Here is a 23348-nt window from a genome sequence, read left to right as displayed (position 1 = left end):
TTAGACGCATGATTCACTGCAAACTAAAGCAACTATAATAAACTACAAGTAACTTTTAATCCAGCATTTGTATTGGATGTCCTTAAATGCCCCTGCAGTCGCACCTACATTCCTAACCATTGTGAGCACTTCTACTCAATTTCCTGAGAGTTCCGACTAAATCAATGTTTTTCATGCTTCAACTGATGTGTGAAATCTACATAAAGGCAAAGATAGGCAAGCGGAGCTTGCGTAAATCTCTTCAAATAACAGTGACGCATCAGTGGCCTTGAGCGAGTTAAATACTTCCCAGTGTGCAGTGTGGAGAATGGGTACAAAAAAATGTAATCTTTCAAAATCTGCCCGTGTCACTGCCTGCCTCAATGTCCTGGCGGCTTCTCTGCAATGGAGCAGCTAACCCGGTTAATCGATGCGTTCTCCCCCAGAGGACAGCCAGAGGAGAAAACAAACAGTAAAGCGACACGTCGGGCAGCGGCGCCCCGGGATCGTCTTACCACGGTCACCACCTCCAGGTCTTTGACGTACGTTCTCTCTGTGGTCAGCAGCTCCTTGGCGATGAAGTAGGCCCTGTCTGTGGGGAACCTCTGCCAAGGTATCAGAGGTGAAAGGATGGTTAGCGAAGAACAAGTGAACAAGTGACCTCACCGACAAGCCTGTACAAGAAGACAGCAAAAGTCTTTGGACATTCCTCTTATATTATAGTCCTAGAAATGCATAGTTGCAGACAAGTTATCATGCTACACAAGACATTCTGCAATTGTGATGTAGGAGTAATCCAGAGACAATTGAATTCAACATTTTTGTTTTGTATAACAGAGCCGTCGTTTAGTCTTTTTTTTTTTTTTTTTACTGTTAGCCGCCACTCAAGTGAAGTGCAAAAAAAATAGAGCAATTAAGGCTCTATATGCCCTCACATGTGGGCAAGGAGAGCCACAGATGCACTTTAAGCAGTTATTTAAACAAGAGAGTCAAACAAATGCAAAATGAAAACACGCGTAAGGAGCTACTGTAGGCCACAAGGCGCACAATGGAATAATGACCAAACTCCAGCTAGGTTTATTGTCACTCTTTAGGCCACGCCCTCTTATGGCAAGCATTCGGCTCACTACTACTACTGTACATAGTTACACTAATTACACTTTCTATATTACATTTATATAATTTATTGTGTGTGACTTTACACCATCTGGTCGGCTGGATCGTGATCGGACGATATTTGGCATTTTATGCAAAATTGTGATCGGCTGTAATGCAGAGGTGGGCAATCTCGGTCCTCGAGCGCCGGACTCCTGCAGGTTTTGGAGGTTTCTCACTTCCAACACAATCTGATTCCAGTCAACAGGGCAACATGCAAAAGCTGCAGGACTTCGGCCCTCGATGCCCACCTCTGCAAGTGTAATGTCTTAATTTGCCCGCCTTTGATTGGCCAGTCCCTATTGCCCGCGAATTTGACTGTAGAGTAAATATAAAAGTTGTTTAAAAAGATAAATTGCTCTGTCTTCAATTAGGTGATATATTTTCATTTTCCCCCCCAACTTGATCGCTAATTGGTAAAAAAGAAAAGAAAAATGTGCTCGTGTGGAGCCTAATGTGAACTATCAAAAATAAAATAATTGAAAAATGGAAGGAAAAAAAATCTTCTCATTTAAGAGGAAAGCAAGGAAGAAAAATTCCAGAAATTAGGGATGGGCAAGTACCAGGAACTAGAAACCTGAAAAAATTAAATTTACCATTCATTTCATGAAATTTTAATTTCATGTATACCAGATTAACTCATTCACTGCCATTGACGGCTATAGACGTCAAAAATTCATTAGAACTATTTATTAGTTTCACATTTTTTTCCACTTTTGTTAACAGTATGAGTATGAAAACCTGCTGTACATTTAGAACATACATAAAATTTGTGATTAATCGTGAGTTAACTAGTGAAGTCATGTGATTAATTACAATTTAAAAAAATGATCGCCTGCTGCCCCTAATAAATAAAAGAAGAAAAGATTATTAAAAATTAGGAGTGTCAGACAATTAATTTTTATATCTGTTCTAAATGTACAATAAAAAAAAATTGGTTTTCATACTCTTGTAAACAAAAGTGGGAAAAAATGAAAATGTGACACTAATAGAAATAGTTCAAATGAATTTTCGACGTCTATAGCCGTCAATGGCAGTGAATGAGTTAAGCAAGTAATTATCAATCTGGCATGTGCAGTCTTAACAATTTTTGGGGGACTTTCAAGCACAAACCTTCCGGCGCACCTCGTCTTCATCATCCGTACGAATACTACAGGCATCGTTGAGGAGTGGGCTGGTGAGAGGCGAAGGCTGCCGGACGTCGGGACTGTGACTGCCCACCTCCAGAGCGGTCTGGCCGTTAAGCAGACCGTGTGAGTGGCCGGAGGACGTGGACAGGTACGGACTGTTTGTCAGCGCTCCTATTAACGAGAGAGAAAATAGTGAAAACTCAGCAATGGAAAGACGGCGGGCTAAAGGATTTGTTGTGGCTGTCTTGTGTTCACTTGCTTAATTAAATTGTATGAGCTGTAACCCAATATGGCTCATCGAAAAAGAGCAAGTGACAGTTATTGACGGAATCTATTTGAGGGAGCTTGGGGAGTTTCCCCGGCTAAAAAAGATAGCCGAGGCATCTGACTTCTAGAAGTCAAACCTCAGCAGTGACTCACTCTGTAGTCCAGACAGCATCGGCAGGCTGTGCAACAAAAACATACTGCAGGAAGACTACACTCATGGGACACAACATTAGGTACGCCTGCACTAGCTAATGTGATCCAATGTATCAAAAATTGTGCACAACTATAATAATATAGAATTTCCAAACAATGTCATTTAAATGATAATTTCTATCGTTTAAAATGCCATTTGGATACATTTCCTGTACTGGATCAGAACATCACAACAGCGAGCACAAACACAGCAGTGGGGAAAAGTGGAAACCACAAACCATGACAAACCGAAAGACGATTATAGCAACTAAGTGTTACAGACGCCTTAAAACACAACAGGGGAGATGAAAGGAGACGTTTTAACGCAAAAAGACAATTAGCGATCTGACTTCATAAAAGCCAATTTTATTGACTTTTCCTATAAACATGCGAGATTCATGCAAAAGACCTGCAGCACATAAACACAACAGTGAAGGTTGGGAGGGAGTGCAGGAAAATAAAGGAGTGCAATAACCTTTAAGCCGGTGAAACATTTTGAACAACTTACAAACTCATTCACATTAACAAAATGTGTTAAAAATTATCAGATGTTCAAAATACAGTGCACGAAGAGCAGCGGAGCACGAAGCAAGTACTCGCAAACGCCACCCTGCTCAAATCCGCTCTCGGTTACAGCTTGAGTGTGGAAAAAAAAAAAGATACACAACAGTTTTCATGCAAACAGACAATGCATGGAAAGGTGAAAGAAAAAAGGAAAACAAAAAGAAACAGGAGACACAACACAAAGTCAACATGCAGACAGAAGCGTCCTTGAAGCAGAAAGATACAAAAGATGGAAACAAAGTGCATCGTGTACAATGGAGCTACTTAGTGTACACCTTGAGATGTTTTGGTGAATACTCTATTCAAGTGCAAACAGTGAGGGGAAGTTTAAACTACTACTTCAGTCAGATCAGGCCACCATTGGTATCTCATCAATACAGTATACACGTGAAGTATATAATTAAGTACATTTGCTCACTCTAATGAGATCCCAAACAAGAGCTGACCACAAAAATGCTTATCGCCATTTTCTTTGTAAATACATAAAATGTTAGTGGAATAGTGTCCGCTAACTTAATGAAGCTCTTTAAATTGCAGGGCGTATTAAAAAAAAAAAAAAAGGGCCCAACTTGCATTTTGTGCCTCGTCAGACCACGATTGCCTCGTCAGACCACGATTAAACATGAACATGCAAGAAAGCATACTGTATGTTTTTTTAGATTGCACACATAAACAATCAACATATTTGCTCCAAAGAAGGGGCACAACTGGGACACCAATCACCGCTACTGTCTGTTTTCTTCATTAACAAAGTAAATCGTTGTGATATTAATGGTCTTGCAAGGTTTTAATTAACATTGCACAGTCTACCGTCCCAACACAAAAATCACATTACACAGTTAGTGCCTAATGAGCACAAGGCTCACTTGAAAGATAGCCAAAGATATATCATTTTAGGGGTTTTCCTTCCCTATTTAAAGTCACAAGGCATATGGATAACCCCCACATTCAACAGGTCTTCAAACATCATCCGAGCACAAATAAGAGTTTGTGCCAAAAGTCTCTGGTGTACTCAATCACGCTAAATGTGAACATGGCACTTGTGATTTTCTGGGGCCATTTTTTAAAAGCATCTCTTATATAATATGGAGGACCAAAAATGACACACACACAAAAAAAAAAACTAAATAAATAAAAGTACAAAAAAAACCAAATATAAAGTATAATTCAATAATTAAATACAAAAAAAAATCTAAATGGAAATAATATCAATAAACAAATTAATGAATAAATAAATAAATAAAAGTAAAGTACAAATAAACACAAAAATAAAAACAAGTTAAAAAAAATAAAAAACAAAATGATGTAATGAATACAAAAATAAATATATAAATAGATTTGAATGTCAATCAATCAATAAAAATGCTCTGCTCTCATATTTATTTATATCATGCTGCAGACTATATCATCATGAAATGCATCATGAAATGTTATTCAAATGATGGGGGGTCCATTTTTTTATTATATTTCTTATATACGATTTTATTTGGACTTTTATTTATTAATTTTGGAATTTTTGGTCCTCCATAATATACAGGCTAGGAAAGGGAAATATAAAAACAGTGGAACCGACAAAGAAAGAAAAAAACTCTAAGAGGTCGAAACTAACAGCAAGGTAAGATAATTCTGTCTTTACTTCAGACCTTAAAAAAAAGAGAGAAAAAAAGATGAACGCCATACCTCTACTCTTCTTTTAGACTAGCCTTTGATTATCTGAAAGCTATCGTCATCACTGAAAGTGTGGCATGTGTCATCATCCGCCTCCTCATCCAGCTGGAGGCTACCAAAGGAAAACTTGTTTCTCGGTATGGGCGAAGTGGCCTCCGCCAGATCCCCAAACACAATCTGGCTGTTGCCGCCGCCCACCCTGTTGACCTCCACCTCAGACTCACTGGACTCCGAAGCACTCGTGTTACAGCCTTCGCTCATCTGAACCGCCCCGACATGTGCGATTCCAGCCTGGCGTTTACGCCCTGGACCGGCTTTAGTTCTGCCTGGGGGTGAGAGGCCGTTGGCCAGCATGCGGCGCTCAAGAGCAGCCATTTGCTCAGCGTGACAGAGGACAGGTTGCGATTCTCGCCCGGGTAAGGAAGTCGGCGGATTTGGGTCGGCATGAGGGCGGTGTTTGGTTTTGTGGTGCTTCCGAGAGCGATGAGAGCGGCTTGGGGTGGCTTCGGTGCTTGCGTAGCCATTTTGCTCAGCGTGACTGAGGGATCCAGATGGACAGAAGGTGCCCATAACAGGACTGGTGTTGACAACTGGTGGACCGGTGACATGATGGAGCATGACCGGGCTATCGATGTGTTTATCTCTACTACGAGGCCTGTGCATGGCGGGAACGTCCATCTCAGGAATCATAACTTGTGACAGTTTAGAAGAGCGAGAATTTATGCCTCTCGAGTCGGACCCATGCTGAAACGCAACCTGCCCCCGGTAGCTCTGAATCCATACTGTGCCCCTGCCTACGTTATAGTCCCTATCTTTCTCAGAGCAGGTAGAAAAGCAGCCGCCTTCAGCAGCCCGAGAAGTTGAACCTGTTGCCAGTTGTTCTAGGTGAGCCGGCCGATTCGAGCCTCTCGTCTCGTCCTTCCTGGACGGCGATCTGTCCTCCTGGCCGCTATTCTGATGAGCCGGGCTCTCCGGAGCTTCGGGTGTTTCTTGTGAACTCACCAGGGCCGACTCCTTCCAGTGGTGCTGCGAAGGAGCGTCAACTCGGTCCCCAAGAGCAGCACTCTGGAGTGGAGAGTTAGTTCAATTATTGATGGTAAAAGCTTGAACAGTGGACCCACTACATCTGGGTCCATACGATCGTTTGCACCCTTACAAATTATTCAGAGATTGTATTTTTACAGTATACAAGCAAATCTGACTTTAGAATAAGTAACAATAGTTACTATGGAGCACCCAAACTGCCAAAATAAAAGTAAAAATAAAATTGGATATAAAAAATTGAATTAAAAAATTATCGAACAGCTAACCTTCTGGTTACTGAACGACCGTCTCTACACCCTGAGCCACGGTCGCCACGTTTTTGAATATGTTTTTATTTTTGTATTTATTTTCACTTTTATTTATTCATGCCTTTACTGCATTTTTGTTGTTTTTATATGCATTTATATTATTTTTTTAATTCATTTTTTATAAAATTTGTATTTATTATTTTGGCAGTTTGGGTCCTCCATACATATGTGCAATAAAGTTTTGCCTAATATTCATTGTTCCCATAGAGTAGAGAGAATACTTATTATATTATTAGTTTGTAATTCAACATCTAAGATAATTTCTATTAGCCTGTCTATGATGTTTTACATTAATTGTTAGCATCAAGCTAGCAGACGTTAGATGAAATCATGTCGTTTGGTCACCAATGCTTTGCCTTTTAACTGTTACGTGATTGTCTCCCAATTCTTGACATCGAGAGAGAGAGAGAGACTATAGGATAGGTTTTAAGAAGTGTGTGAATAAGTTCAATTATTTTAATAGGTTGAAATGAGTTTAAAACAAAAAGGATGGGTACAACTGGTAAAACTCACTTCTTTTGGCACATTTTGGTGACGTGGAGAAGGCAAAGGCGACAGGCGGCTGTTGTGCTGGACTCGACTGTGTTTCCTAGCAGACATAGGATATTGAAGTTCAATGTTAGAGCAAAAGCGACGCTCGCGCCCGGATCAAGCACGTCAAACACTTATCACCTTTCAAACGGGAGCTTTTTAAACTCGGACTCTCTCACAAAGTCAATCACCTGCTTCTGCGTGCGGCCGCTGTGGAGACAAGCATTAGGCACTGAGCGAGGCGGGTAGAATTGACCATTTCGAGAGAAGAGGAGCAGCCCGGTAATGTGAGCTATTTGTTACCTGAATCTGAAAGAGGAGCCTCGTGTGAACAGCATAGGTTTGGGCTTGGGTTTGGGTTCCTCAAAGAGCCGGAAGAAGGCGTGGTATTCCACACAGACCTTCCAGAAGACTTTACAACAATCTCTGCTGGCCATCAGAAACTCCAGAGTGTCTTGATATGAACTCTGGAGAACACACAACCAACACCACTTTGCAAAATTGTGGTCTCTCTTAAACAATTTTCTTTCAACGCACAAACTTACGTTCCCATCAGCCCTGAGCTTGATGAGAAAACGTTTCCTCTTGAAGCTCAATTTCCGTACTTTAGACCAGTTGAAAGAGTTTATCTTTGTGTGTCCCTACGGAGACAAACAAAATCAAGTGAGCACAGGATTTGAAACGCCTCCGAATGTAGTCCATCTCACCTGAAAGACCAAGACGCCCGTGTGCGCCACGGCAAGGCTTAAACGAGAGCCCTCGCGGTCTTTGGCTGGGTGCGGACGAATCCCGTACATCTCCAGGCGGCGTGCCACTTCGAGCAACTGGAAGTCGGATTCGGCCGGTGTCTGACCTCTAACAAAACACAAATCCAACACGTACAATTCATTCTGGCCTTTTTTTTTTTTTAGAACATTTTTTAGGGACTCTGGGAAGATTATGTAATCACTTTCCAAATAATTTAGTAAAAGCCTATGAGTTTTGTTGTATGCTGTTTGTATCACTGTGTGTTAAATTAGCAGTTGTTTAACAGACAATTATCCCAACATCAATGCTATTTTCTGTTAGCATGTTGATAGCATTTTTACATGCCAGCATTAAACTAGCAGATTAAAAATCACAATTTGGTTTACCGTTTTGGTATTCGAATATACATTTTTAATAGACTTTAAAATCTTTAAAGTTAGTGGGAAGGGTAAAATAAATACAACAAAAAAAGGTATGCATTGCAGATTCTCACCTCTCCAGGTTGGGTCTGGAACACATCCTTAAACGGTGGCTCGCTATAATGCTAATATTTAGCTGACAGATTGAACATGTAGAAAATGTTTTGGCAGCTCCACTAGACTTTATCCAAAAGGTACGTCGATTAATCTCTCGGTTGTTGCCATCTACAATTTCCTACTTTACTAGTCAACTATTGGCTCTCATGTTAGTGTCATGATGTAATAGCGCTATTGTGCGAAGTACTTGTAAATAATGTCAGACCAATTAATTCAATTTCAGCATGCCATTTATCACTACTAAGTACAATAGTCTGAAGGCGTGCAGGTCAACTTTGTTTATGTACAATTTTGCGAAAAGTTGTCGAGAAAGGAATAAGCAATTTTTCTGAACTCTTATCAGCAAAGAAGTGTTCTTTCAGCATGCATTCCGTGATTAATGAGCGGCTTATCTTCCCGTAGCACCACCGCTACGAGAACCGCGGCTTTAGTTATCAACTAGGAAGGCCTCCAGGGGGGGGGGGGGGGGGGGGGGCAAGCGAAGGAAAGGAGTACATTAAAAAGGAGCTCCTTTTGAAGACCAGCAATGAGGCCATTAGTTTTCGACTTGAATTTAAACCCACTGAAAAAGGACCCTTGACTTCACAGACTGATCCAGAAAAGACCCTAAAAATGTGAAACGTTGCTTGTGAGGTATTTGGTGCGTGAACATAGACCAAATCCAAATCCATGTGCGATCGATAGATATAAAATGCCTCACTAAGACAATAGAGAACATGCAGTAAGACCAAATGATACATTTTTAAATAAAAAAAGAAATCTCGCTATTATGTTGAAACTTGTAAATGTATCCGCGCTTAGACAGTGACCTTAAAAAGGCAAAAAGGACAGCACAATACTTACATATTCATCGAGTGGAACTCCATAATCTTGTCAATCAAGGGCATTTGATCCGGGATATACTTATTATTAAGGAGGTGTGACCGGCACTGGCTCTCCTCAAAGTCGCCAATCTCAGCTGAAAAGTAAGAAACAACAAGCGTAAGTGGGAAAAGCAGTGGAAGCAATGTAAAAAAAGCAATGAAAAATATGCTGCGGCTCATAAATGTCATGTTTCCGAGAAAGCGACATGAACAGGATGCCACTCAGGCATTCTTCAGATTAGAGATCAGAGAGACTGATATGCACATTAAAATGGAAATAAGCCTATTGTGAGACAATCATTTTCTTGAGTCAGAAAGCCGCGTCGACTCATGGGACCCTTCGGCACTCACACTGCATAATGTGGGAGACCATCAACGCAGCACTGGTGTCGTTGCATGTCAGACGGCCGCCGGAGAGATCCTTTTTGATCTGGAGGGCAAACAGGTACCTGGAAAAGAACATCGATAGTTCCGTTACGGATTGTTTTCAAGTGACATTTGCATCAGGCAGCACGCACAGTCGAAACAAAAACATTCATTGACAGAAGTTGGCTTCCAATTGCTTGAAGATTTTAATCAAAGTGTTGAGACAGTATTGCACTGAGCTGCTAGGATGCGAGTGCTGCTTTCCTATGCCTATGACCATTTTTAAATTTTTCCACAAAAAAAAAAAAAGTCCATACATAAGTAAATCTTTCAGACATTTGGTGTGTCCCAATTTTTTTTTTTAATATTGATAGAACTACCTGCAGGGCATTCAACGTTGAAGGTTCCTCTTTACATACAGCTCTCAATTCTTTAAATAGGCATATTTCAAAGGAGAGCCAATTTAATGAGGCGGCGATAATATTCCTAATGTGGAAAGAAACCCACCGAGTCAGCTCCTCCAGCAGCTGGGCATGGTCTGGAGGAAAATATTTCACAGCAAACCTCAACGTTGTGTGCTTCGGTCCTGTTAGGAACATATGAGGTATCAAAATAGAAATTGCCAGAACCTTGTCAGATTTGCACCTTAATGAAAACCTCCATGTTGGAACGCGGAAGAAAAAGAAATACTAACGTCTCAGCTGCTTGATAATAGGCTTGACAGGATCCAACCAAACCTATGGAGAAGATAACATCACCATGTAATTGGTCTTGTAGTGAGCGAATTTCTGGCTTGATAAGACGTTCCAATTATCCAGTTCACTTTATTTGTCCTTCTCGCTCACCGTCATCTTTTGATGGCTCTGAAACTCCAGGCCGAAGTAATCGCCCTCGATGAGATTCATGTGGGTGCACACCAGGTCGAATAGCACCTTGCCGGAAGCTTTGACCTGTGGACAAAGCAGAAAAAAACCACATTATGGACAATGGGCATGTTGATATTTTAGACTGCTAATTAAATAACCATTGTTGTTTTGTTTGTAACAATTGCGCGGTAGCATTCACAGAAGCTACTTTTTGCTAGGGACTAAATTTAACAATTAAATATGTACCTGCTATATCCTAAACCCACCTTAACTGTACTGGGGAATTGTGCGGAGGGTATGGATTATTTAAACCACGCAAATGTGAACATAAATTGTAAATCTTCCTGGGCCATGCCTTAACAAATGCATGCTATTTATCAACAACAGCTAACACTAGCTAGCATGTTCTTGGCTGTGCCGGTTATTTTCTCAACAAAACCTAAATACTGTAGTCTATTTAAATATATTAATTTTAAAAATATATATAGTTTGCTAGATTTTTTATGTGCACAATGTTTTAAGAGAGTATTAAAAAAAATTGCTGTAATTTAACTTCTTTTTAGGAGACCGCATCAATTGGTAGTTTAGCTACCTTTGCCATTTTGTAGTAGCTTAGCTAGCTACAATTCTCTGGTGAGTTGCCTTCAAGTCAGGTTTATTTATATAGTAGCCCTGAATCACAAAATAATCTCAAAGGGCTTCACAAGCCCACAATTGACAAAAATCAACAACATCCTTCCGTGTAGTTAAGCCAAATTTATAGAATAATACATTATCTTGTATCTCAGCCAACTTGATGTTCCAAGTTGATGTTCCAACACTGTTACTAGACTTTTAAAGTGCCCCGCCGTAAACCCACAAATACAAAAGGAATACCCAGAAACAAAGGAGAATTCCACTTTGGGGACAAGTCAAACCCCTGGAGGTTAACGACACCGAGCAGCGAACAAGTCCAAACTCCTCCATAACTCCACCCCATTCACAAAAGTGCCACTACAAAGACACCTTCCCTGCCTATTGCTAAACAAGTGACCTGCAGTTTTATTACAAACTTTCTACAAACAAAGCAAATATGGACGGTAACACTTCTATGGCAGTGAGGTAAACGCGCACCTCTTGCGGGACACCGCAGCAGCATTTTGGATTGCCGTACACCGGCTGCTAACTCGTGACCGGTTTGCACAAGCACAGCATGAGTGAAGATCCCCCCCCCCCCCAACCCCCCCGACTCAGCTAATGATCTACTTTTGTGTGAGGGAATGCTTCCAGGAAGCATAGTCTCCTCTAATTTAACACTTTAAGACAAGACAGTCGCTAAAAAAAGCAAATCCCTTCTAACAGCTCAACGAAGTCTGATGTCTCGAAGGGGATTGATTGTGCTCTGTTCATTTTAATGCCTCGTCAATTAAAACATGAGCTCCATCAGCTTAGTGTAAAAAAGCTACACTTCCACACCCAAATCTGTAATCTTCCCCTAACAAGCCTCTCCCATACACCTCGTCGATAACACGGTGTACAAACATGCTGCATGGGAAACTGATGATTGTGTGGAATTGATTGCGGATTCATCAGGTCTTGAAGAAACAGACAAAACGGAAGCGCACTACCTGGCTGCAACCGGCATGGACTTTGTTGAGTCATTCTCAACGAGTTTGTGACCCGAAGAACAAGACGTACATCATGCAGAGTTCCAAAGAATTGCACAACATGAATCTGCGAAGTTTGAAACTGGCATATAAAAAGCGTTAAAAGCTTGTCTTTCCTTCTGCTTTTTTTCATTTGATACAAACCATTTGTTTACAGGAAGTATTTAAACTTACAGAGAACCACCATCTATACAGGGTTCACCATTTACAACTTCACCTATTGTTTTGCCCCCCCCCCCTCGGAGAATGGATGGATGGATTGGAACTTATCCTCGTAAATGTGCTCTTTCTCCCCAAGAAGTCGAAGGATGGCGCCAACGGCCTCAACAAATAGGAAAGCAATGAATGGCGTCAAGGACTTAATGTTGAAGTGAAAGTTACAGAAAGTCTTTGCTGCTTTTTTAAAAATCAAAATCACATCACATGCAAATCATTTTAAAGTCTGACGTTGGAAGAAGAGTTTGAAATGACAGTAAACTTTTGGGATCATAGTTTGGGTGTATATTTACAGTTAAACTATTAATACAGGCAATTCGAATTTTGGGGGTTGTCAATTAATCATTAATTTGTGGTAAGGCTTCGCGCAGGTTAACAATACGGTGTTCCCTCGCTACTTTGCGGTTTCGGGGATTTACATTTGGGACCATATGTGATGTTTTTCTAACTCAATTTCTGGTTAAGGTAAGCTATTTTAAGATTACAAATAAAAACTTGAACGTAGTCGTTAAGCCGACATTTCGTCATCAACGTTATCATGTGCTGCCGGGGCGCGGCATCCGCTCCACTTTGTAAGCAATTCCGAACAGCGACAGGCTCGCCCTAATGTTGCCCTACTATCGCTCTCCACAGCCAAGGGCGACAACCAGCTGCTACCATAGGATGATAAGAACTGGTGGAGTATAGCCTAAACAGTCTCTCGGCAGAAATCTGTAGCGCTTCGAGACAGACCGCTGCGAGCAAAGTGTTTAGAAACCCCCTGAAGAAATAATTATATGTCTGAGCAAAGGCTTGGGAAAGCGCAACGCAATGACTTTGAACGCTGCGACTCGCAGATGTCAACGAAGCGGTGGGCAAGTGGGCTACATGTGCATGAATCACTGGGCCAGCCACCTGCCATCACTCACTGTCAGGATGCCAGTGAGTGTCTGTAAGTCTTAGTGCTTTTGCAGGTGTGCCACACGCTGGCACCTGTCAGCACTTGCAGGCGGATTTATCCCCAACCAACCGGGCTTGTTTGACACGGTCTGTGGTAGAAATCAATTTAGGCGACTAATTGTCAACAAGGCCTTCTCTGACAGCTTAAATGTTATCATAAGCACTATATATACACACGATAGGGGTGTGCCCCAAATAATCGATTCTCAATTAGTACCATTCAGAATCGATTTTAAATGTCCCAAAAATCTATTTTATTTAAAGTATTTTATACTGTCTTCCCTTTTATCTGTGTGTGCCTTTATTTGGAGCGCTGTTCATGTTGTACACGGTTTGGCCACTGAGGGGCAGTGTTAATACACTGTTAAGTTGTAGCCACATTAGAGAGTAGAAGGAACAAGTCACGATCAAGTTATTCCAATAAAAGTTTTTTTTTTTCAGCGTGAAGACAGTCATTTAAGTGATAAAAGTGCCGCAAGTAGCGCGCTAATTAGCGAGTCAGACTGGAGTAGATCATTACAATTCCTTGCACATCTATAGATTGAAGCAAAAACCATTATCAATCAAATCATTTTAAATAAAAAAATCTTTCTTAATCGAAAATAGATTCTGAATCGTATCGCACACCCAAAAATCGGAATCGAATCAAATCATGAGACATTCAAAAATTCCCACCCCTAGTATACAATCTAAATTGGTTCCATGGAATTATTTTAATCTATACTCTTCAATCCGTCGAACTTTTAATAAGGGTATTTTCATCTTATGCTCATGCACATTTTTTAAAAACATTTGGCCATCAAGTTTGAATGAACTACAAAAGCCAGACCATCGAAAGGGTGTGAAAACAGCAGGCATCTGCTCTATGTGCGTGGTCATTGGTGTTCCACTTTTCATTTTGAACAACTTAAATTCCAATATCAGGACACAAAAGAACAAGAGGCGAAAACAATCACATTGAAACGGTGCTTTTGTCAGACTGAAGCACTCTCATATCCTGCCTTGTAAATCTGCTGTCACCAGAAAATAAAGCAGCATCTGAGCCGGGATGCGTGAGGCTGCGGGCCGATTAGATTTGGGGGGCTGATTAAATGCAGCTGTTGCACTTGGGAGACACAGCGCAACCACTCCACGCTGCAGCATTCGACATAGTCGGAGTGCTGCTTGGAAAAGAGCTTCACTCAGTGTGTGATGGTGGGCATGCTCGCACTGACACAGCATTCCGTCTCACGTTGGTAGTGGCATAATACACGAAGTTCGGGCGATTAACAAGAAACTCCCCATTAACTCATTCACTGCCATTGACGGCTATAGACGTCAAAAATTGATTGGAACTATTTCTGAGTCTAACTTTTTTTTTCACTTTTGTTAACAAGAGTATGAAAACCGAGATGAAAATTATTGTACATTTAGAACAGATATAAAATTTGTGATTAATCTTGAGTTAACTATTGAAGTCATGCGATTAATTACAATTACAAATTTTTTATAATTTATTCGCCTGATGCCCCTAATTTTTAATACTCTTTTCTTTAAAAATAAAATAAAATAAAATATTATTTAAAAAAAAATTGGTTTTCATAATCTTGTTAACAAAAGTGGGGGAAAAAAGTTAAACTAATAGAAATAGTTCAAATGAATTTTTGACGTTTATAGCCGTCAATGGCAGTGAATGAGTTAATAAGTTTTATATTTATCGTCATTTTTTTCCCTCAAATATTTTGTTGGCTCTCTAATGTAAAGTAATTCAAATAACTGTGTGTTATGGTATGCCTTGCCAAGATTGCAGGTCCATTCACTCCTTGTACCTTTACTATCATGCAAGACAAAATCTGGTCAGTTATCAGGGCTTGGGAGAAATCTCTTAGATTAGGTTTTCATGCAAGACGGGCCCCTCCACAGTTTGCTATTGTTGTTCATGAAGGGCTGAATGCTGAGTTCCCCACAAGGTTTATCATGGGTCGCCATGGTCTGTACAGCCAGGAGACACCTTGTGACTTTTTTCTTCCAAGTCAAAGAATTTGGAACAGCTTGAAGGGCGAATATTACAAGCTCCATCACACAATGAACTAAGTTGATGTGATTCCTGTGTGACTTGAGAAGTTGGTATTGAATTCTGGTGCTCTGCTTATATCTATTTGTTATAAAAAAAAAAATCCATACATTAACGAACAAAAAGTACAAACTGTGGAGTGTGGGGGCTGGGAGGGAAGTGGGGGAATCACAGTAAATAAGAGATTCATAAGTACAGCTTGGCAGAAAGTGAACAATTATTTTAAAAGGAGGTATGACAAATGCCAAACTTAAAATAAAACAAAAAATAAATTTCAACCACACGCCTTTGCTTTTCAACAGTTAGTTTAACTTGATGCCAACAAACAATGCCAACGCCACAGATGGCTAACTAATAGCATTGATGCTGCAGTGTCAATACCCCTTTAAGCAACAGATACTTTATATTGAAATGCAAACATTTGAGCAATGCATATAAACATGATACATACTACTGAGTCAGATGTGAAACTCTTTGTTTGTTTGTTTGTTTTACATTGTAGCAAGTGGTTTAATTACCTACTCCGTCATAATATCATTACTATGTTTAAGGTTGTTTGTTTTTCTTGATTAAAAAAACTAAATACAAATTTTCGTTGGGTTTTTCTGGAAGACTAAAACGAATTAATGTTATTTCAGTTAATTTTAATTGGGATAGAAGATTTGAGATACAAATAAAACATTTTTTTTTAATGAATTTCTAAGGGGTGTCAATTATACACTGATTTTCACTATTCGTGGGCTGAGCCCGGTCCCAATACCGGGGCTCCACTGAACTGTACATAAGACGCCCAAGTTAGTCTCCGCATCCTTATTTGGTGACGGGTGGGGAGCATGCAAGTTGTGTCAGGGCTCATTAGGTTTTGACATAAGGGTGCTCTTTCTGTTTACATGTGTATAACCACTTGAAATCATGCTCGCACCACTACACTGACCTCCGCATGACCCTCCCCTGTTGACAAGAGGATGTCTAAACAAAGATGACAGCAATGTCTGCACACACACACACACACACACACACACGTCCATTTGGGCTTACAACGCAGGGCAAACAACAAGCAAAAATAACTCACCCAAACACCCCCACCTCTGCTAAGCTCCTTCTAGCAAATATCAACCATGAAAGGTCAAGTATATCATACTGTATTTCCTGCTGCTTTTCCCCCTTCAGGAGATGTTGGCATGGTCCAGTTCACCCATGATGTGCCAGCCTTGGCAGAGCTTTACCCACAGCCACCCCCAATACTCCAATGGTGTGGTAAACACACTGCCAATGCCTGTAGGCTTCAGGGGGAACAAAGAGAAGCTTGTCACAAGGCACTAGAGGAGTAAATGATGGCATTTGAGCCAGCTGCTTAGCCATTGTCGGACAGAGTATTGGCTGGGATAAAAAAAAAATCTTTTTTTAAAAACGACTTCAAATTTGGTTTCCAAGCATTGGGCGGCCTTTCTGGCTTGGTTCTAACTGAAGGAATAACGGCGCGTCCGTCACACAGTGGGAGGCTTAGACCTGTGAGGTCAAGGATGACAGTGATTTAAAGACGGGGAGGTAACAGGAGTCAAAATGTTGCCAAGAACACTGATTGCCACAAAAAAAAAAACGATTCTGGATACGATTGAACTTTACAGTATAAATGAACCATGGTGTTTGCATTCTCAGGGTTGGACTCAGATTACAGAAGTGCTTCCAGTAGCAGGAAGATTCATTCCCACACTGTCGTGCTATTATAGAAAACATATGTGAATAACTATACTAACTTCCTGACCCCATTTCCCATGGGCTCAGCGGTTTTACCGTATCATATAAGAAGAATCTCTGCACAGTGGTGTCCTGGCGTCTACTGTAAGAATGGATGTGCGGGCGGGGCCTAGGTATACTCGCACGGTAAGGGAGGAGTAGGACAGAGAGGTCAGCGGCAGCGAGAGCTCATTGTGATTCAGGTCATGCTCAGCCGAGGTTCCCGGGGGTGCTCGACTACAAGCTGCAAGCTGACAGGCGGGGAATGGAAGGGTGCAAACCTGCTGATAATCACGCGCTCTCTCTCTCTCCCGGCACGTATATGGATGCCCGGTCACATATGCTTGTGGTGTGTTGCTCTCGAAATCGACAGCTTTACAGCACTTATCCTAATGGGGAAGCAAAGCTGGGCCAATGGGAGAGCATCCAAATGAGTCTCTACCCCTCTAACAGGAAAAAAATATTGAAGAAATAGCGGCGACTGGGTTGCCACAGCTGTCAAGAATCATCCCGTCACGGGAGTGCTGCCTTAAGGTCCCGAGAGGACAGCCGTGAAAATAAAGTCCCGGGGATTCAATAGGGGGGCTTTTGCCACCATCCTCAACGACCACCACCAGCTTCCTGAGATCCTTAAACTGCTGCAAACGTATTGATTTTGCTTGAAGAAGAAGAATTAAGTGAGCATTCTGTAGTATCGGTTGAGCTTAAATAATAGTCGAGAGCTTTGTGCAGGGACCTCCCGCTGTTGGCTAACGCGTCATAGATCAGGGAGATCTAACAGTTGTGGGTGTGCATATTTACTGGCTGACTGGCTGCTCAAGCAGAAAGGAAAGGGAGTCTCTTTGGTATGTTCACCCCCCCCCACCCCACCCCACAAAAAAGAAAAAGAAAAAGTTGTGCACTGATGTGAGAAGCCACTAAAATGTTTTCATGGCGGAGGTTAACTGTGCCTAACTCATTAGAGTAAGCATGAGGGCAGAGGGAGGTTTTAAGGCGGCTGGAATGACCAAAACGATTGGCCTCTCTCTTTCATCTGCCTGAATCCCTTGTTCAGAATGCAGCAAATTCTGGACCCCCTGCTGCTCGGTCACCGCAGCAAAACCCCATCCCTGCAAGGGATTAACATCACTCACGGGGTGGATGCTTCACTTCGCATTTAGGAACAGTAAATAAAGAAAGAAACGTGTTAAAACGTACATGTGGCGTTCACAGAGTTTGCCCAATTTCGACGGTCAAGACCGCACAGGCAATTCCGAGCAAATGTGACAGTACTACAGAAGGGATGGGACGGGAATATTCTAAACTGTTGGGGTAGAAGCAATTCAAATTGCGTAAAGTAGCTAACAAAGTGCTGGGTCAATAAGGGACCGAGCCGATACTTATTTATACCCATTGCATTGGGTTGACAATTTGACCGACCCAGTACGTTGAGTCAAGATTTCGGGGTAAAAACTACCTATACTGATGAGTAAACGCAGGAGAAGAAGGAAGAGGAGAAGAAGTACTAGAAGAAGAAGAAACTTCCGCCGCAGCAAGTCACTCGCATTTTCCATGGGCCCCAATCCTTGCATTCAAAAACAGCTGTTGCCCGCCGAGTCATCCAGTCTGCTCAAATAAATGAATCGATTAATTGACCGTTAATTTCCCCATTGTAAATTAAGGAAATGCATTTAAAAACGCCCAATTTAAATGGCTTCATTAAACCTTCTTTGATGAAAACTCCTTCTAGAAATAAAAGCGATTTGATGAGAACCGTGTCTGAAGCTCAAGTTGGGAATACAGATGAAAAATAGAAGTGTAAGAATAATGGCAATCGGCGGGCTAATCGTGAGATTAATTGAGCGGAAAGGAGCGACAAGCTCCTCAAGGTCAGGACAAGGAGGTTGTGATGAAAGTTTGAACCACAGCCACACACACACACAACAAGTTTCCTCCCTCAAAAACCTGCCTGACCATCAAAAACTAAAGCAATATTTTGAGACCAATTAAAAAACAAAACAAAAAAAACTGTCTCGCCTTGTCAGAGCCCTGCCTGCTACTGAACGAATGAAAGTCTGCTTCAGCTGTTGTAGCGCTAACTCGCCACATCCACCTGCTTCAACGCGGGGGATGGATGAGACTATAGGAGCTCGAAGAATCAGATTCTCTGTTGCGGCTTGCCCTGCTGCATGTTCCTGCTTTTAACCTTAATCTCCACCAGTAATAAATAATGACAGCGGCACATGCCGCTCTCCGGGAGAGGCCAATCAATTGAGCTCCTGGAAGATTAGCCTTAAACGACTTAGCCTTGCAGAGTGGCAAATCCGGAGGCTCTCTGGCTTGTGATGCACTCTCAGTTACTGTAACGTTGCGGAGTGCTCGTGAGTTGACACATTGAACTGCATCACGAATGCGTCCCACAGCAGGGTAAAAAAAAGAAAGAAAAAAGGTAGCAGAATCTGTAGCTCCTTCCAACATAATTAGGTAGCTTTCACATTTGACAATGGCAATGCAAAAAAACTACAATGCAAACTGAATTTGGTTTGGTAGAACTTGGATTAACTCTCACTCGGACGCCAAACATCAGTAGGATCCTATGCAACATTTTAATCTGTTCAGGATTAGCCTTTTTTAGTTTATCATCAAGAGGGGGGGAGCATGCTTAGGGTGTCCAGACGTCCCCGATTTGACAGTCCCGTTTTGAGCCTTGAGTCCCGAGTCCCGAGTCCCGAGTCCCGGCGGATTTCGCCAACACAAATGTTTTGTCCCGCTGCTACACAGGTCCTGTCCCAGCGTCACTTTTTTTTGGGTGCTGTTTGTATGTCAATCACACAGTTATCATAGCGACTCATACGGTGAACCAATTAAAAGGGAATTTAACTGTTCAATTCCTTCCCATTTACTTTCACATTCACGTTCTCATCTGCATGTAATCGCTAGCAAGCACGTCGCGCTTCAATGTCTAAGAATCATGGAAAATGTAGTTCTATCTACTAGCCTTATAAAAGCCGTTGCTGGTCAGGCATATTTCCATTGTTGCAAGGCATTAGCTGCCTTGATCAAGCAAAAAAGGCTGCATAATGGTGAGTGTATTAACTTGTTTAGTGCTGTTGAGCAAGATAGCGTTTAGCATTAGCTAAAGTAATAACAAGTAATTCCTATAATACACATTGACAATTTCCAAAATTGAATCGTTCCTAAACTTCTTCATGGGAATTCACGTTCCATAAATTTTAGGGAGAACATGAAAAACAAAAAAGGCCAGAAAGAGAGATTGATGGCACGCTAACTAATACGCCACATTGCTATCCAAAGCCAAGTAAATATATTGCGATCTTAGTTGCTCTTACATTGCTCGAAACCTCTAATGAATTGCCAAAAGTAAGCAAAATCTTCAGATGAAACCATGAGCAGCCTTATGGCAGCCTGGTTGCCTGGCAACAGTGTTGGCTAGGTGTAGATAGGGAATAAAATGTGTGGTGAGCACACGTGTCCGCCTCATGGTGGCCCCGCAGAAGCGGTTATCATCTGTAAATCATAAACGTTTGGACAATTGGTTTTGCTACATCTACTGGGTGAAAACAGACATTATGAAACTAACGATTTGGGATATTTTTTTCTGATATTTTCACGACTGACACAAAGAGCACTTGTTGGTAAAAGACTGTGCTGAGAGAATAAGGCTCATTTTCCACAGAAGTGGCGGGCCTTGACATTGGGAAATTGCAAATGTAAGGCAGGCAGCTGTTGCTGCATGTCGGAAGGCTGCCACTTCCTGGAAGGTTTTAGGTCCCGGTGATGACAACATTTCTCCACGGCAAGACCCCACTGTAACCATAGCAACATTGAAAGAATTGTAGCTCCCAATAAATGAGCGAATTTGAACTCATTCGGCCGGCGCAACAGGAAATGTGCTTAATTCCAACTAATATTCTAAAATGCCTCCGTTGTATCCTTCCTGGGCATTGGGTGCAATTTGTATCCCTGCGTGACATAATGATGCAATTACTGTGACCACATGCATGGATTTTGGAAGATAAAGTACAAAGGATGCTAAGACCACATCCTATTTTGAGTATTCTCCGGCACATCCAAAATCACTGGCTGAGAGCTTAAGCCGACTAGCTGGGCTGCGATAGCGCTGCAAGCACGCACAGCCGGGGCGCGCTGGACGCACGCGCGGCCACTCTGAGGTTTAGGCTTACTCTCAGGAAGAAGCAATCCTTCTGACTAATTCAACAACACATCAACAATAGATGAAGCAGGGCTACGAGTGACACTGCTTGTAAGAGCTTTGAAGAAGTGCAACCTGAGGTCTTTCGCTTTGGACGCAAATAGATTTTAGTCTCGTGAAGCTGGCTCACTTTTACAACCAGGTCTCCTTGGTAACGCAACAGTATGCAGCATGGTTTGGCCTGTGGTGATTGATTGTTATTTTACAGTGGACCCTCGCATACATAAATATTTTTTTTCAATCTTGAAAATAGAAAATTCCATTTGATTCAATTATTTGTGAAAAATGTATATTGAATGTTTATCAGCATTTTATGGGGGGGGGAAATGGCCATAAATTATACACGATTATTGCTATTCGTGGGCCGATCCGGTCTCTATACCGTATTGTACTGAACAAATTTATACACAGGATCATCAAAGCTCAAGGTAGCTGACATCACAATTTTCTTTCTGGGGCACTTAATTGTGCCTTAACTCATTCACTGCCATTGACGGCTATAGACGTCAAAAATTCATTTGAACTATTTCTGTTAGTTTCACATTTTTTTCCACTTTTGCTAACAAGAGTATGAAAACCTAGAAAATACAATTATTGTAAATTTAGAACAGATTAATCGTTAGTTAACTAGTGAAGTCATGTGATTAATTACAATAAAAAACTTTAATCGCCTGACGGGCCTAATTAAAAAAATAAAATAAAAATAAGGGGCATTTAATCGTAATTAATCGCATGATAATTTTATATCCGTTATAAATGTACAATAAAAAAATGCTAGATTTTCATAAAAATTTAATGGAATAAAAATAATTGTTTAACTAATAGAAATACTTCACATGAATTTTTGACGTTAATATAGCCAAGATACAATCAATCAAATCCATACATTCAACCAATTAACCGCCCGTCTCCAGTAGAAATGCATTTAAAGTTGCATTATAGACATTGTACTAGAGTGGACTGCTTCAAGGGGAACTGTAATACAGTGTAAAAGTATGTTCTTAAATAACCACTGACCATCGTTATCTGTCCCCACGGAGCAATGCAGGTGCACTGAGCATCCGTAACAGTCAAAGCAGTCCTGTAAATAATTCATAGCTAGCTCTGACTTGTATTAGCCACACCTGCGCGAGATCCAATAAAAGGGATGAGACAAAGATTTTGCCATTTTGCCTTCGCAAATACAATAATGATCAGAATTGATTAAGGCTAATGTGTTTATTATTTTACTAGAAATAATTATGTACAGCAGGTTTTCATTACAATGGATGGTGCACAAGTGGACTTCCTCTGTTTAGTACGTTAACAACTGTAATTGAAGCAGATCTCAGTCTTTCATATTAATGTTTTTTTTTGCATAAACCAAAATTTTTGTGATAATTTTTTTTTTAAATACAGATTAATCTATTTTGTGCATGTGTTAAAAATACATGGGAAGAAAAATAATCACATTATTAGATCACAATATTGAGGAAAAAAAATATCACATTCAGATTACATTTCTAAATTGTTTAGTCCTTATTTCTCCCATACAGAAATTCTCCAGAAAGTTTCCAACTTGTATGCAAAAACACCCAAAACATAAAAACAACAACGTGCTCTTCTTAATTGCAGGCGCATGGTTCGCATTAAATCGCTCAGTATAATCACCACACTTGTGTTGTAGTCATTTGATTGTGGTTTCACTAATCAAATGCATGTGACATACCGTTACAAGCTTCTGCATTTGGGGCCACACTCCGTTTGCAGTAACGTCAGCAAATTTTTAGTTTGGATTTTTAAATCGAAATGACTACTAAAATGTATCATAAAAATACAAATCTGCACTCAAGTGTTGAATGGTGAGCAGGGGTGTGCAAATTATACCGGCACCTCGACTGCTCTCAGAGTGACAGACACGACACTCCCCCTCAGACAAATCCACTAAGATCTATTAAGGATCATTGCCTGGTTGCCCCCCATTGACCGTGCTTTGATTCTTTTGAGTTGGACTTCCTCATTTTAGCATTCAACAGTTGGATGAGGGCAGCTTAAAGAATGCCAAAGAGGTTTGATTGACAAAAAAAAAAAAAAGTGTAGTGGATACAACCTGAGCTTAGCTGCACCTCTTGCTGCAGGACAGAAGAATCCACTACTTGGCTATCCCCTGAAGTGCACTACACAACCGTTTGCACAACTGCAGCTACCGTTTTTTTTCTTTACTTGTCACACTCAGGAAAAACAATCGCTATTGCGTGTGTGCGGCTTTTCCTCGCCTCAAAATATTCTTCATCCACCTTCCCAGTCACATGTAGCCTTCATTTTCCCGAGAGAGCCCCAGATTCAATT

At 41.1% G+C, this 23348-nt stretch overlaps 1 protein-coding gene across 3 annotated transcripts in view; it reads right to left on the bottom strand.

Annotated features, from left to right (window-relative positions):
• The window catches only part of LOC147164761 (FERM, ARHGEF and pleckstrin domain-containing protein 1), a 45866-nt gene that overhangs the window by 9255 nt on the left and 13263 nt on the right, over window positions 1-23348 (bottom strand). For 2 of the 3 annotated variants that reach the window (XM_086090751.1, XM_086090754.1), the window contains exons 3-15: window positions 10196-10300; window positions 10045-10087; window positions 9858-9936; window positions 9336-9433; window positions 8965-9079; window positions 7546-7693; window positions 7384-7479; window positions 7142-7305; window positions 6980-7048; window positions 6821-6896; window positions 5822-6020; window positions 2248-2435; window positions 495-584 (exon numbers count right to left, since the gene is read on the bottom strand). In XM_086090751.1, the coding sequence (XP_085946877.1) occupies window positions 495-584; window positions 2248-2435; window positions 5822-6020; window positions 6821-6896; window positions 6980-7048; window positions 7142-7305; window positions 7384-7479; window positions 7546-7693; window positions 8965-9079; window positions 9336-9433; window positions 9858-9936; window positions 10045-10087; window positions 10196-10300 (1470 nt within the window). The remainder of the gene's footprint in view (window positions 1-494; window positions 585-2247; window positions 2436-5821; window positions 6021-6820; window positions 6897-6979; window positions 7049-7141; window positions 7306-7383; window positions 7480-7545; window positions 7694-8964; window positions 9080-9335; window positions 9434-9857; window positions 9937-10044; window positions 10088-10195; window positions 10301-23348) is intronic. The other variant, XM_086090753.1, reaches the window with a different exon arrangement.

Source organism: Leptonotus elevatus, chromosome 12 (genome assembly GCF_054856555.1).
Source record: "Leptonotus elevatus isolate MCC_2025b chromosome 12, RoL_Lele_1.0, whole genome shotgun sequence".
In the NCBI taxonomy this organism is placed as follows: Eukaryota; Metazoa; Chordata; class Actinopteri; order Syngnathiformes; family Syngnathidae; genus Leptonotus; species Leptonotus elevatus.
The sequence above is the reverse complement of the archived record's forward strand: the minus strand, read 5'-3'. Positions and strand labels throughout refer to the sequence as shown.